Source organism: Centroberyx gerrardi, chromosome 8 (genome assembly GCF_048128805.1).
Source record: "Centroberyx gerrardi isolate f3 chromosome 8, fCenGer3.hap1.cur.20231027, whole genome shotgun sequence".
Lineage (NCBI taxonomy): Eukaryota > Metazoa > Chordata > Actinopteri > Beryciformes > Berycidae > Centroberyx > Centroberyx gerrardi.
The window spans coordinates 31,303,087-31,317,057 of record NC_136004.1 but is presented as its reverse complement, the minus strand read 5'-3'; the positions used below and the strand labels follow the sequence as shown (position 1 = coordinate 31,317,057).

Here is a 13,971-nt window from a genome sequence, read left to right as displayed (position 1 = left end):
AAGTACAATTTTGAGGTACTTGTACTTTACTTGAGTATTACCATTTTATGCTACTTTATACTTCTACTCCACTACATTTCAGAGGGAAATATTGTACTTTTTACTCCACTACCTTTATTTGATAACTTAAGTTACTAGTTACTTTGCAGATTCAGATTATTAATACAAAATATAATCAACTAATAAATTGTGATGTATTATTATAGATTACTGTAAGCTACCCAGCAGTATATAAAGTAGTGGAAATCAGCCCCACCTTTTCCAGCTGTAACATTAAAGTGATGCTTACACAGTAATGCATCAATAGTTATTATAATTCAATAATATAATATATACTGTATTATTCTGAAATGGGCCATTCTGCATAATGAGTACTTGAGTACATTTTGATGCTAATACTTTTGTACTTTTACTTAAGTAACATTTTGAATGCAGGACTTTTACTTGTAACAGAGTATTTTTATACTGTGGTATTTCTACTTTTACTTAAGTAAAAGATCTGAGTACTTCTTCCACCACTGCTGGATTCTGTCCTCTGGCTCAGTTGTAGTATCTGTGAATCTGTGAAGTCCTGGTTCAAATTTCCCCCTCTCTCTCTCCCCTAATCTTCCCTGTCTCTCTCTACTTTCAGCTATAAAGCCAAAATACAAATACAAAATACAAACATGGAAATTACCAAATGTATTTTTTCCATACAGATGTTTCCAGACTTTCCAGATCTGCTGCTCTGTCAACACAAATATCCATCACAGGGTTTTCTTCAGGATGTTGAGTAATGATCCTCAGAAGGAGAGCGGCCCAGAGAGCCACATATTCATGGAGCTGGGTGCTGTATATTAAAAAATATATATATTAAAATCAGCTATCCTACATATTGAAACCAGCTGCTGTGGTGTTTGGTTGGATAATCAAGTCCTACTTGTTTTCTCAAATCTACAAACTTTCAAGATTTTTCAAGGCCGATGGGAACTGTCACCAACACAAATTCTTTATTCTTATTTACTGCATAAAGTGAACATCTGCAGTTATTGGGGAACACCTAGTGGTCACAGGCAGAACTACAATAACAGATCATTGTAGTATCACTGTAGGGTCTACTCCAGTGGTTCTCAACGTGGGGTCCGGGGACCACCAGAGGGTCCTTCAGGGGGTTCCAGGGGGTCGCCAGCAAATTGATCTATTGTTAATCTTCACCATTATTTCATTTACAAGAAGTTAACACAATTAGAGAGTGTATTAGAATGTTTTGATCATAGTTTCTCTGTTATCTCTCTACCTGCAATACAGATAGTCATGGGATTCTGGACAAAATCATATCTGACAATAAAAATATTCTCAGATTCGGATTCGAGACAAAATCTCACCAAATGGGGGTCTGTAGCTCTAATGTGGATTAAATTAGGGGTCCATGATATGAAAAAGGTTGAGAATCACTGGTCTACTCCAGTTTATAAAAGGACGGGGTTTAAAACATTCAGCCCGGGACCCAAATCAGACATCCAGTCAGTCAGCCTGAGACCTGATTACATGCAGACTACATTTAGTTATTTAGGGGAAAAGCTATTTAATAACAATTTCAAAACTCTGACAAAATGAGGTATGAAACATGTTAAGGAATATTATTTTAAATGTTCAGTTTTGTTTGGCGTCACATCTAACATTACCATTTGGTTCAATGGGATGAACATTCATTTGATCATTTAATCTGGAATTTTGTAGACGTGAGGCATATCGATATTAAAAAAATCCTTATGATTATTGTGATGTTGATTTTAACAATATCACCCAGCCCTAAGTACACATCAAGGACTGATTTACACCTGGGACAGCAGGTGAAAATGATTAACTGTAATTAACTAGCTGGAGGGACAGAAACTGCTTCAGTGAACCTAGTGAATAACACAACTGTATATAACTGAATACAAGCAGGGTTCCTACACAGCTTCAATTTAATAATTTAAAGTACCATCCTGTTACCAGACCTTAATTTCCTGATCTGAAGATTTTGGTCTTCAACAGTTTATCTAGATCTCCTTGTCTGCTAACTGCCTCATCACTCCATGGATGATGAAGATTATTCTTCACAGTGACAAATACGAGAATATTTGAGATGACAGCGGTCGAAACCACAGAAAATGTGTAATTGCATGTAAATCAGTACGAATCAGTGCATTGTAACATTTACTTTTTTGTGCAACTTCCACATTTTTCTAGACCTGAAAATATCACATTTTTCCAGACCTGTGTAGGAATCCTGTACAAGTCTGAATGCTAAAATACAAAATCACATGCTAATAACGATCCATCTCATTCATCCCGTTCTCCATTCTGAGTCTATGGAAATGAAGACTTGACACTCAGCTCTACAAGAACTTGCATTTATTTGCATCAAAATGGTCCATTAAAACATTAATACTAAAATCATTCTTTACAAAAGAATTATCACCACACCTGGGTTGATATCTGACATTCAGAGTCTTCCTAACAGTGTTGATTAAAGTGCATTATGTCGCTCATCTTTTCAAGCCCTTGTTTCTCAAAGTGTAAATGTTCTGAAAGAAAAAAACACCACATGTGCTCTTAACTGAATTAACTAGTTCGCCCTTAAACCTGAGAGGTGGACATTCAGACTTTGGAGGGCAAAAACATCTACTTGCATTACTTCGATAGACATAATCTAAAGGTAGTTTGCAACAAAAATACTTTTTAAGTATCTCCAACAGAATATAATGAGGGAAGGAAACTTTGTCCAGCAGCCACAGCGACTCACGGATCCAAAATTCACAAGCCCCCCCTTTCACTGTTTTACCAGCCGACTACATTTAGAAATCCAACAGGACTTCCACATGACGGCTGCTTGGTTGCTAAAGTGTCTGGTGGAGCAGACACACTTCAGCCACAGCCAAATACTGAGCAGATTTGGCTGCTGGCCGGTGTAACTTCCCCCCCTGAATGCAATCACACAACAACTCACTGCATTTACAGCTGAATTCTTGCACATTTGGCTTTTCTAAACTGGAAGCAATGCAACAGGCAACGTGTAGCATGACACCACCACTCCTACACAATAAAAATAATAAATACATGACGGATAGAAATAAATACTCATTCAGAAAAACCTAGCATTCATTCGGGACGGGGTGGAGAGCGATCGTAAACTCGCGTGTGCAAATCCTTCCGTTTAGGAACAAACTAACTTGTGGCAGGCAGAAACATTTAAAGAATAAAAATAACTCGATGCTGCATCTGCCACATGAAGGTATTTTGAACGGGCACAATAGAGTTGCTTTAGTAGAGTGGGGCTTTGGTGCATGTTTGACTGACGCCAACGTGAAAATACAAAAACGAACATTTGCTCAGGCACTAAAACACAAAACGGCAGGAAGAGCAAGACAACATTTGGTCCTCAACTTAACAGTCACTCAGCCAGTCCATGTGATCTGGCTCTCGGCTCTCAAAATAATTTCTCTTTAAAACATAAATAGCAGCGTGTGCGATCCGGACAGAGCGTCCCTTTCCCTCCACTTGAGCTCACGGAGTCGACATCCATCCTCTTCCTCCTCGGCATTTTCATGTTTAGTGTCCTTTCTCCTCTTTCGTCAGCTGACATTCACAGAATGAGATGGCTCCACGAACCTCCAGCGGGCCGCGAGGTCCCTGGGATTCTCCAGCCCGAGCCCTGTGTGTGTGTGTGGGGTGGGTGGGGGTCAGAGAGGGTGAGCGGGGTCAGGGGTCACGTCCCACGACCTTGAAAAGTCAAAACCACTCTGGGGAGAGAGGGGGAGAGAGTCCTTCAGCGCGAGGTCACTCCCAGCGATGCCTTCAGGTGCTCGTAAACCACGTAGCTGATGCTGACGGCCGGAATGACTTTCATGAAGTTGGGAGCGAGGCCCCTGTAGAGCCCCGTCGGGCCCTCCGTCTGCAGGATCTGCCTGAACAGACCCGTCATCGACACCTGCTGGCTGCCCTCCAGTGTCGCTGCAGGGGGAAAAACAAACACGGGTTACGCTTAGGAGACACGGGGCCAAGAGCAGTCATGTGCATTTTAATTATTCATTTAAAAAGGCAGTAATGCATCCCAGAGTTTCCCCTTCTTTAAGAAGCTGCCAGCCCACCTAAGTTAATTTCTGGGTTTCAGTGGAGAGTTTTAGTGTCCCGTGACGGTCTAAATGCCGTTCCAGAGGCTGACAATAATAAAATTCTGGGAAAAACACTGAATACTTGTAATTTTTGGGCATGAAAATGGTCACATTTCAATTTCCTGAATAGAGTTTAAAAATATTGGACTTCAAAACCCCGTATCAGTCGACCCCTATTTCCAGGAAGTGGAAGTTATCAGATCCAAAAAGCGCTGAGATGTTAATAAAAGGTTAGAGGTTTTATTTCAGGAGCGATCGTCTCACCTTGTGCCTGCATGCGGGTTCGGACCAGAGCCAGCGGGTAACTGGCCAGCTGGCCACAGGTGCTGGACACGGTGCCGCAGGCCAGCAGCACGAACACGCCGGGGTCCGTGCTGTTGGTGCCGTACTGCTGCAGCCAGCTGTTCTTCAGAGTCTGAGGAGGGGAGAAAACAAAAACGATGAGAACCAGAGAAATGAAAACACCGGCCACGTGGCGGCGTGTTCTGACCGGCTGGTGAGTTTGCCTACTCCGCCGTTCACTTCTGTGCTTTTGGCTGTTTTCCCATCATATTGCGCCATTTAGATTCTGTTATGTAACTCAGTCTCAGCCCTTTACTTTTTTTATTGGTTCATGTTGAGGTGAGATGTTTCTATAAGCCCCATTGGCTTTTTAAATATCACCTGCACAAATAATCTTTTTCCATTTCCTGTGTTTTATCACTGTGGTTTTAACACTTCTATGTTTTATCACTGTGCAGAGTAAAAACACCGGCAGGTAAAATAGTGTAAACGTGGTGAATTTTGTAATCCGGCCACCGCGGCCCGGAAAAGTCAAACTTTCCTTCTCCGATTAGAAGTGAGAAACACAATAAGCAAAAGTCTGTGTTGAGTTTAAGTTTGTTGGCACAGTGATAAAACATGGAAGCACAGAGATAAAAACGGATAATACCACAAAAAAAAGGGGCAAAAATAAAAGTTAAAGCATCAGAGTTTGCATAGCGCCGACTGCTCACCTCGTACACGGCCAGGTCGATGCCTGCGTAGGGGATGATGCCCAGCATGTTCGGGACGTAGCCTTTGTAAAACGCCCCCAGACCTTCTCGCCTGAAGATCTGCTTCGCACAGTCTGAGATACCAGAGTACTGTCCCGTCTTCCTCAGAGCAAGACGTGTTTTCAGGACCTGGGGGGCAGATTAAACAACAAGAAATTAATGCATTGATATTGGAAATACACGTTGTGATTATAAAACCTTTTTTTTTTTTTTACACCCCGAAAACTAGGAGATAATGTCATTTTCCCTTAATAAATATCCCTAAAAAAACGCCCATTTAAGAGTTTCATGAAAGTCCCGTCAAGGTATTTCAAGGAACTTTTTACTGTTACAATCTGAAGAACCCCTAAAAGGTTCCTCAAAGCCTTTATTTATGTATTTTTTTGTGTGTAGATCTAATCATAAAAGATAATCACCTCCATGGGGTAGATGGAGCTCTGGGCCATGACTCCTGCCATGGAGCCGGCGACGAAACGCTCCAGGATGCTCAGCGTCTCCTTATCGCTGCCAATCAGACGCTTGATCTGGAAAAAATCAGTTGAGAGAAGAGGAGAAAGACGGCCGTTAGCAAAAGTGACATCAGGAGCTGAGAGCACAGCATCAATTATTCTGTGTCCTGTCAGTATCGACTGTAAACATTTCTAATATAGAGATATGTGTGTACTCTATATAGTACTGGTGTCAAAAAGGTAGAGAACCACTGCTCTAATGAACGTTAGCTGCAGGATGAGATACAGTTTGGGGGTGGGGGGGGGGGGGTGTAATAGTACCTGCTCATAAGCCATGAACTTGAGGGCCGATTCGGGGGCGATTTTAATGATGTTGACCCCATTGCCTCGCCACAGCGACCTCGTGCCGCCCTCTTTGACCATCTGCGTCAGTCCGCTCATGATGCACATGTTGTTGCTTCGGGTTCCATGAACCTGAGAAAAACAAGACGATTTATATGAATATGATGATAATATTTAACACAAAAAAAAAAAAAAAAACAGCAAAATGCCGGCTCTGGCTGTGATGTTTGTCTTGGCAGGTAAAACATCATTTGGAAATCCAACTCCCATTTCAAAAATCTAGTTGGCTGGTGAAGTTTAGGACAAACCATCCACCGTGCCAAAAACATCTAGGTTACTACTGTTTGATTAATCATTTTTATTAAGAAAATAGACTCTTTAGCCAAAACATATAATCCAAGATCAATAGGGCACACAGGCCAAAGTCAATGGGGCAGTCTGTGCAACGCGCTAACGTTTCAAAGTCGACTTTCCACACGTCTACTGACGCAAATCGGGGCCATTGACACCGATCCTCAATCAGTACGCGATTAGACCTTCAGTCTATCGATGACTCAGTGGATTCAGCCCAAGATTTCAGATGGTGTGCCGGCCGGTTGCGAGCTGTCATTGGTTAGAAAGGTGAACTAGGTTTGAATGTCCTGGACTCTGGCCCCTCACTCCCACACACTGTCCCGTACACATTAACCCGTTTATGGCCATTAGAAATTGCTCAAGAGCGAGTTACCTAACACGTTCATCTTGAGCCAGGGATTGTGCCACCTGTAGTTATTACAGCAGCCCAGTCATGGCCTACAAGCCACATTCCTTCACATTTTCAAGTTCTGGACGTTCTCCAGATTATTTATTAACTGGACTTGAAGACTTTGGTTATATATTATTGGTTGGTTATTATATTATATGATGTATGCCATCTTGGCTCAGCAAAACAACCGTCAACTTGGCCATATCACTCCGGCTGAAGACTATTCTTCACAAGAGCAAATAATACAAGAATAACAGTGGGCTCATAAATAAAATGGAGAGTTATTTGGGTATTGGACCGCAGCAACAACTTTCTGTCCAATTCCCAAACTCCTGAATGCCTGGAAACTCTCACATTCATTCTCCATACTTTTCCATCTCTGTGTTGCAACCCTGTACAAATCGACTGGCTATTCAAGCTTCAGATTAACGTTGATTTATGGGAGGGGGTTTGTCTCTGAAGACTTCTCTCACCTGCATCATCACTTTGACTCTGTCCAAGGGGGCGGTGCAGGTCCTGGAAACCGCTCCGGCCCCTCCGCCTGCCACCAGATGCCTCCACCACATCCCGGTCAGTTTCTCCTCTGTAGTGAACTCATCAGGCACCATCAGGTTCTCACCCACGTCAAATATCTGCAAGGAGCACAGAGATAACCAAGAGTTAGATGCATGCCAGTTTGGTGACTATCCCTTGTTCGGAAGACCCATTCAACTCTAAAAATATTGGTGTACGATACATTTTTGAACCCTTCAGCCACTGTCTAGTGAAGAAAAAAAGGTTTAATGTCCCAACTAAACACTGAGGACGCTTGACAAAGATGACCGATACCACACATTGAATCAAGTGGACAATTTTGGGATTGAGGGAATTCATTTTTATATCAAGATAAATTGGAAGGGATGGGTTTCATGTGGACAATGCTGATCAATTCTGTCCGTTTGTGGACTTTTGCCCTCACCACCAGCCACTTCAACTGCTAGATGTCCTATTCTGCTCCAAACATCTCTAGTTAGTTGGCAAAATATCAAAAAGGGTGCAGTGCTGCACGTGACCAATGTGCTCCTTGTTCGCGCCATGTGAGAACAGTCTTGATTAGAACAGAGCCTGCGTCAGTGGGTTCCTTTTCCCAAGCAAAGGTCAAGTCACGTGACTATTGTTCAAGTTACATGTCAGTTTGTTTTCTCAGGTCCGGCGGTGTGGCTCGGGATCCAGTTGATCTGATCGGATGAAACCACGGAGGACTGTTACCGCTGTGTAAATCGAGCCATGCAAATTTTATGATGATGTTCCGTGAGCAAAGGCCGAGGGGCGTGACTCCGTAACGAGACATGCCGTACTGTAATAATCTGATCTAGGTCAGGACCAGGGGGGCCCCCCGAGACATGGCTTAACCGGCTCCATCTAGACCTTGTGGAGTGCTTGTGAGTAGGGCTGCACGATATATCGTTTCAGCATCGTCATCGCGATGTGCGCATGCGCAATAGTCAAATCGCAGGACGTGCGATGTCAAGTAAGGCAAATTAACTCAAACACGTCATGCTACAACTTTTTTGCTGCTTGATACAAAAAGGAAAACTCGCACGGTTCTCATTTTCCATGACTAATCTACAAGAGAAGTCTGTCTGATATAACATAATTTACTCCGATTTAAGGGTTTGTTATAAGAGTAGCGTATGTTACCTTTCCAGCTTTCGCGGCTCCGAACCGTAGTTGGGAAGCCTCTGGTGTTGTGCTAGCCTACTTTAGCTTAGCCTGGCTCGTAGCTGGTAACAAGCTTTTTACTAAGAGTCCGGACCGACTCTGCAGTGGAGAACTGGCACTTTATTTCGGTACAGCAGCGAACATAGTGCTCTAAGCTCTTTTCCTGCTAACTATGGTAACTTACCTCACTTGGCATCCTACAACTCACTCTGGCTGCGGCTAAAAACCTAAAAACAAAAACACACTCACTTCCTACTACGTCACCCGCGCAGGTTACCCACAAGGCCACCTTCTTAAAAAGGGGCAAGGCTTGATAAATCTATTCAAGTCATTTGGTGAAAATTCCTGTATTTTTTCATATCGCAGAAAAAAAAAAATTATTGCAATGTCCGTTTTTTCCAATATCGTGCAGCCCTACTTGTGAGTCAGTCTGCAGCTCTGTCCCCCCACCCCCCCCATAGTCAGAAAAAGAAAACTTTAACAAGAGCATTTTATATTTCTGGCTTTTAGTTGACACTTAAGCAAGTTGGGTGTCTTGCTCAAGCTCACTGTGGCGGGACAGATCGGCTGTTGTGGGGATTGACCCGGTGACCTTTCCCCTCTTTGCTGCCCTGCTGCAATTTCCTCACACAGAAGGCCTTAAACATTAGATTTCCCCTCAAACCCAAGTGACCCAGCACCGAATGTTTCATGAAATACCATGTGGCATTTTGCTCAGGCTTTGTTTGGCTGTCATTAGTGTGTGAGGGATCCCTAGCCGCTCTATTCTTAGCCTCAGTTCAGCCTGTGAATGCCTTTGGCCATCTAGAGCCAAGGGCGCTCAACTCATTAGACAGCACAGCATTTAAATTATTTTTTTTTTTTACGGCGCCCAAGATCGCGCCGTCCCCCTGTGGGACTTCTGAGATATAATGTTAGTCTCCGCCTGCTTTGACTGCCATTCAGCTTTTACATAAGAGCGAGACAAACTGCTAAATCCTTCCGGCATAATCCTCCCTGACTGAGACCAATACCTTTCATAGCCTAATAGCGCTTAATTGCTGACGCACGACCTGTGCTGATCGAAAGCTTTTCAAGGGGATTTGTATTTCAATCGACCCGTTTATTCCAGACAGAAGAAGGCGTGACACTGAACTTCCACCACTATGAATAGGTCGTTACTGTTAAGTGGTGCAGTGATACCATTATCGGATGCACCGATACGTTATCGGCTCTCAGGCTAAGACGGGGAGAAAATAGGGCATCGGAAAATTTACGTAACACTAATGTCCGATACCAAGAACAGTGTGCAACGTGTCGGAAATCAAAGACACTTGATTTTCTGGCTACTGAGATCAATGTTAGACCTGTTAAATGACGCCAAACTAAAGATTCAAGTCTATGATGTGATTCTGGCGCAGGTTGCAAAGCTAATTACAACCTCTGGGTACTTAGGATTGTGCATTAGTGGGAAATTTGGCCAGATTATAGCCAGCCATTTTAATTTCCTAATTTTGCCTGACAGTGGCCATTACTGAATATATGGAAAAACTGATAAGATTTTGTCGTCGTGTTCCCTTAGCTCACCGTGGAGTGTTTCCAGTAGAGGATGATCTCAGGAATGCTCTCCGTCTTCTCCACCATCGGGTAGTTGCTCCATTCGTTCCAGCTGATCGTCATCGTTCCGTTCTTATCCATGCTTTGTAAAAAAAAACAAAAACAAAAAATAAAGTCCCATAAGCCAACAATCAAGATCGTCATGAATGAATGAAATGTGGTCAACAGAGGCCTGTCACTGAATGTGCGGTTAAAAAGAGATGTGCCACCGTGTTGGAAGAATGACAAAATTGACTCTTCCTCCCTGATAAAGAAAATGAAAATTACCTGTTAAGGACTTTTTCTGCATGCTGCTGGGAAATGTGCACACCAAGGTCCCGAAGAGACTGCATGAACTCCTTAGAATCAATGCGGCCTTAAAGAGAAAACAAACAAAAACAAGAGTCACAAGACAAATAAATTCTGAGCTGAAGAAAGTCAAGACAGCTGACACTGCATCTACATATCTGCAACAACAACAAGTTTCAAACCAAACAGGTTGCAGTGACAGCGGTATCATACCTGCATTCTTCCTGTCGAGGGTCTTAACTACGAGTTTCAGGTCTTTCTCATAATCTTGCAGATAGTGAACAAATTCCTCAATGTCCAGTTGTCCATCTGGGCCTTTCTCTTCCCTTTTCAAAGTTTTCTGCAAGAAACAAAAAAAAGAGGGTTGTGAGACAATGGTATTCTTGCTGTGAAAATTATATTGATGTATATTATTGTGTTCATTGTTTGTTTTCAGGCCAAAATTCAGTATTCAGTGCTTTGCCCAGGATTTTATTGTCAGGGTCTGAAACAGCATTCAGACCATCATGGGACACTAAAACCCAGACTGATGAAATTATTTTAGTGTCAGCAGCTCTTTAAAGCAGAGTGACCCACCACAGCTATTCAGTGGTAGAGAAACTCTGGGAGACATTAGGCCTTCAAAACTAACAATTTCCAAATAACATTTATTTTTTAAACAATTAAAATGGTAATGTGCAAAGAAAATACAATTTCATTGCAGGTTTTACTGATTTTTTATGTAGCTGTGGTCAGGGAGAAATTACCATATCAGCAGTGATATGGTAATTGGCCAATATCCAATATTTTTAAGAACGTAAAAATGACAGAACCTCACAGCCTTGTTTTTGAGCTTTTAGCCTTATGCAAGCAAACAGTGGTATGCAGAGAGGCCAAATTATTAGATGACTTATCGTCTGTACTGCAAACCAATTTAGTACTGTCACTTAGAAAACCAGTACGACCAGTTCTGAAATGAACACTATGTCTGAAATTCAGATCTAAAAGCCAGATGTCTGACCTTGGCTAACCCTTGCTTTGTCGTCTTTCACACAACATTAACTGACATGAACTTATTGGGGGATTTCAAATGAACCGCAAAGCCTTCTGGGCATAAATATAACCAAGATAGTTTACAAATAAGATCCTAGAGTCTTGAATGTGACTCCAGAGATATATCAATGTCCTGGGCTTGCGTTTCTTGACCCCACAGGCCTGCATGACCCACTTGCCAAGCCGCGGTGCTCTTGGCATCCTTTAACATCTGAGATCGATGACGTCTGAGTCTCCAGGACCGGGGGTATTAGCTAGTTAGTAGACACCCGGGTCTATCTTTAACCCCCAGCACTGGCCGACCTGCCAACATCTTTAATCCCGTCTAAGCTCAAACTACCTGCTCTAAATTAGGACGGGGACACTGGCAGTCTGTCAACCTGCTCCGTGATGATACCTGACCCGCCGCCTGCAGGCATGACAGTCACACAGTAACTGTACTCCTCAGGACATTTCCTTCTCTCCTCTGCTGCTCATGCAAACCAACCTGACCAAGTGCATCCCTGCAGCTTAGAGCAAGGTTAAAAGGGGGAATTCCACTCATTTTAAGAATTCACATATGTCATTTCTGTACCGCAGGACAGTTCACTCAGTGTTTGTGAACTTGCACAGTTGTTTCCTAAAGCTAGAGAGACTTTGGCCTTGACTTTGCAATGCCACTGGGATGTAAAACCAGCAGCTGCTCCATTGACAATGAATGGGACAGTGACTTAGATGCTGAATTGAGCCGTCACACCAAAATAAAATATACATTCTAGCATTGCTAACAGGTATGCACCAGAATATAAACCTCATTTGGGTGCAAGAACTCACAAAAAAATAAAAAATCTCATGGGTGATTAAGTCAGTGCACCACTCTTTAAATGGGTGGCATTGCCCTTTAATGCAGCAAAAGACCGCGCCAGTTCATTCAAGTCTATAAAAAGCATTATAATGGTAGTGAATGAATGAAAATCAAGTCTGCAAACAAATCCCCTATAGGAACTCCGGCTTTAAAAACAAGGTGAAGTTAGCATTATGCTCAGTTTAAAGTATTTGTTAGCTATTTGAGCCACCGGCTACCGAGCGGCGTGGAGAAGCAGCCGGTGAAGCGGGACAGCTGCGAGGCCTAGTCGTAAGGCTTTTACTATCCGAAACACACCGGCTCAAGTACAAAGTAACAGGAATCATAAAACAGTTACTTGTAAACACAGAGACACTACACATAAGCAAGTGCAGCGAAAGGCGTTTAAAAGTTGCCGTTGGGTTTATTTTACCTTTCGCCATCTGCGGTAGGTAGAAAACTCCTGGGACGGCAGGAAGACGCTCAGCTTGAAGAGAGACTTCAGCTCCGACGGCAGGCCGTTGGACTCGAAGTACTCGACTTCAATCGGGTCTGAGTTGGGAACGGGCACGTAAAGGCACAATCCGAGCATGTTTAGCTCCCAAATTAATAAAAACGAGAATAAATAAATAAATAGTAAACCGCACTCCCTTCTCTTCGAGAGCTAACACTGAAATGCCGGTAAGGAAGTGAGTCCGGCTAGAAAACTGTGAAGAAACCACTCCCTTCCAGGAACCGGTTTGCGTCATTGGCTCTTGCAGTTTGCTCCCGCATACCACGCTGACGTCAATTTACTACCAGCCAATCGGATAAGTAGCCCATTGATGGGCTCGCCCTAGTCCCGCCTTCTTCTTGCGTAAAGAACAGTGAATAATCAACCAATCCTGTCCTCCCTTTCGTCCAGTCTGTGAATGATTGCCCAATCTTGTTCCTCCTCTCTTTCAGACTGTAGTTTATGAGGTTATGTCTCTGGTTATGTCTCGTTTGGGCAGAGCATGAGCCACGAGATGACCAAAATATCCACCAGACAAAATAAATAAACAAACAAATAAAATAAATAAACTGCAGCCACCTTGAATAATAATAATACTGATGCAAATAATCATACTACCACTACTACTAACCACTACAACCAATAACAATAATGATAGATTAGAATATATGAAACTTTTTTTTTTTTTTTTTTTAGTTTTTAAAAATTTTAGAATATGAAATTTTAATGATGCCAGTGGGGAAATTGTGCATACTAATAAAGTAATACCACTACTGCTATTACTATTACTACTACTACTATAACACTTTCCCTAAAAAAAGTTACAATGATCTGTAAAATAAAATGTAAAATAAGTGACTGCAGAACAGACTTATTCCACAGAGTTGCCTGAAATAAAAATCAGGTCATCAGTGTATTGTCAGAGAATGAGGCCGTTCGTCTGAAACAGGAAATAGTTCTTCTTCTCTTATCTAGTGGCTTTTGAACTGTTTAGCAGCAACAATGTTCACTACTGGAGGAATTAGAGCAGACAGTGACAGTTTCTGTTGCTGATGGAGAGACACAATCTGTTCTGTGATGGATGGGATTTAAAATGGAGTGAAGGACAATACTTCAGTAATGTACTTATCTACAAGTACAATTACTGACTGCAAAAATGACTCAAAGAAGTACAAGTACACAAAAAAGCTACTCAATTACAGCAATGTGAGTAAAAGTAATTTGTTTCTTCCACTGTTTTCAGGTGTGCAGTGTGATGTCTGCCAGCTGAAAGGTACAAAGAGTGAATAATCTGCAGGAACCTTGAAGCTCCACCAATGAACATGAATC

General features: G+C 42.4%; 1 protein-coding gene across 1 annotated transcript; it reads right to left on the bottom strand.

Annotated features, from left to right (window-relative positions):
* Positions 1–2,362: 2,362 nt before the first annotated feature.
* slc25a25a (solute carrier family 25 member 25a) lies at positions 2,363–12,805 on the bottom strand. The gene is made up of 10 exons (XM_071909898.2): positions 12,583–12,805; positions 10,508–10,634; positions 10,274–10,361; positions 9,977–10,088; positions 7,183–7,341; positions 5,944–6,096; positions 5,590–5,697; positions 5,135–5,302; positions 4,404–4,554; positions 2,363–3,978 (listed from the first exon to the last, which is right to left on the bottom strand). The coding sequence occupies exons 1-10, from the start codon at positions 12,739–12,741 to the stop codon at positions 3,794–3,796; spliced, it is 1,410 nt and encodes a 469-aa protein (XP_071765999.1). The 5' UTR covers positions 12,742–12,805; the 3' UTR covers positions 2,363–3,793.
* Between the last annotated feature and the right edge of the window lie 1,166 nt (positions 12,806–13,971).

Excerpts from the sequence above, each read along its gene's own strand:
- slc25a25a (XM_071909898.2), bottom strand. The coding sequence starts at position 12,741 with ATGCTCGGATTGTGCCTTTACGTGCCCGTTCCCAACTCAGACCCGATT. Across the intron at positions 7,342-9,976 it reads TCTACTGGAAACACTCCACG|ATATTTGACGTGGGTGAGAA; the intron begins GTGAGCTAAGGG and ends TGCTCCTTGCAG. Across the intron at positions 5,698-5,943 it reads AGTTCATGGCTTATGAGCAG|ATCAAGCGTCTGATTGGCAG; the intron begins GTACTATTACAC and ends GATTTTTTCCAG.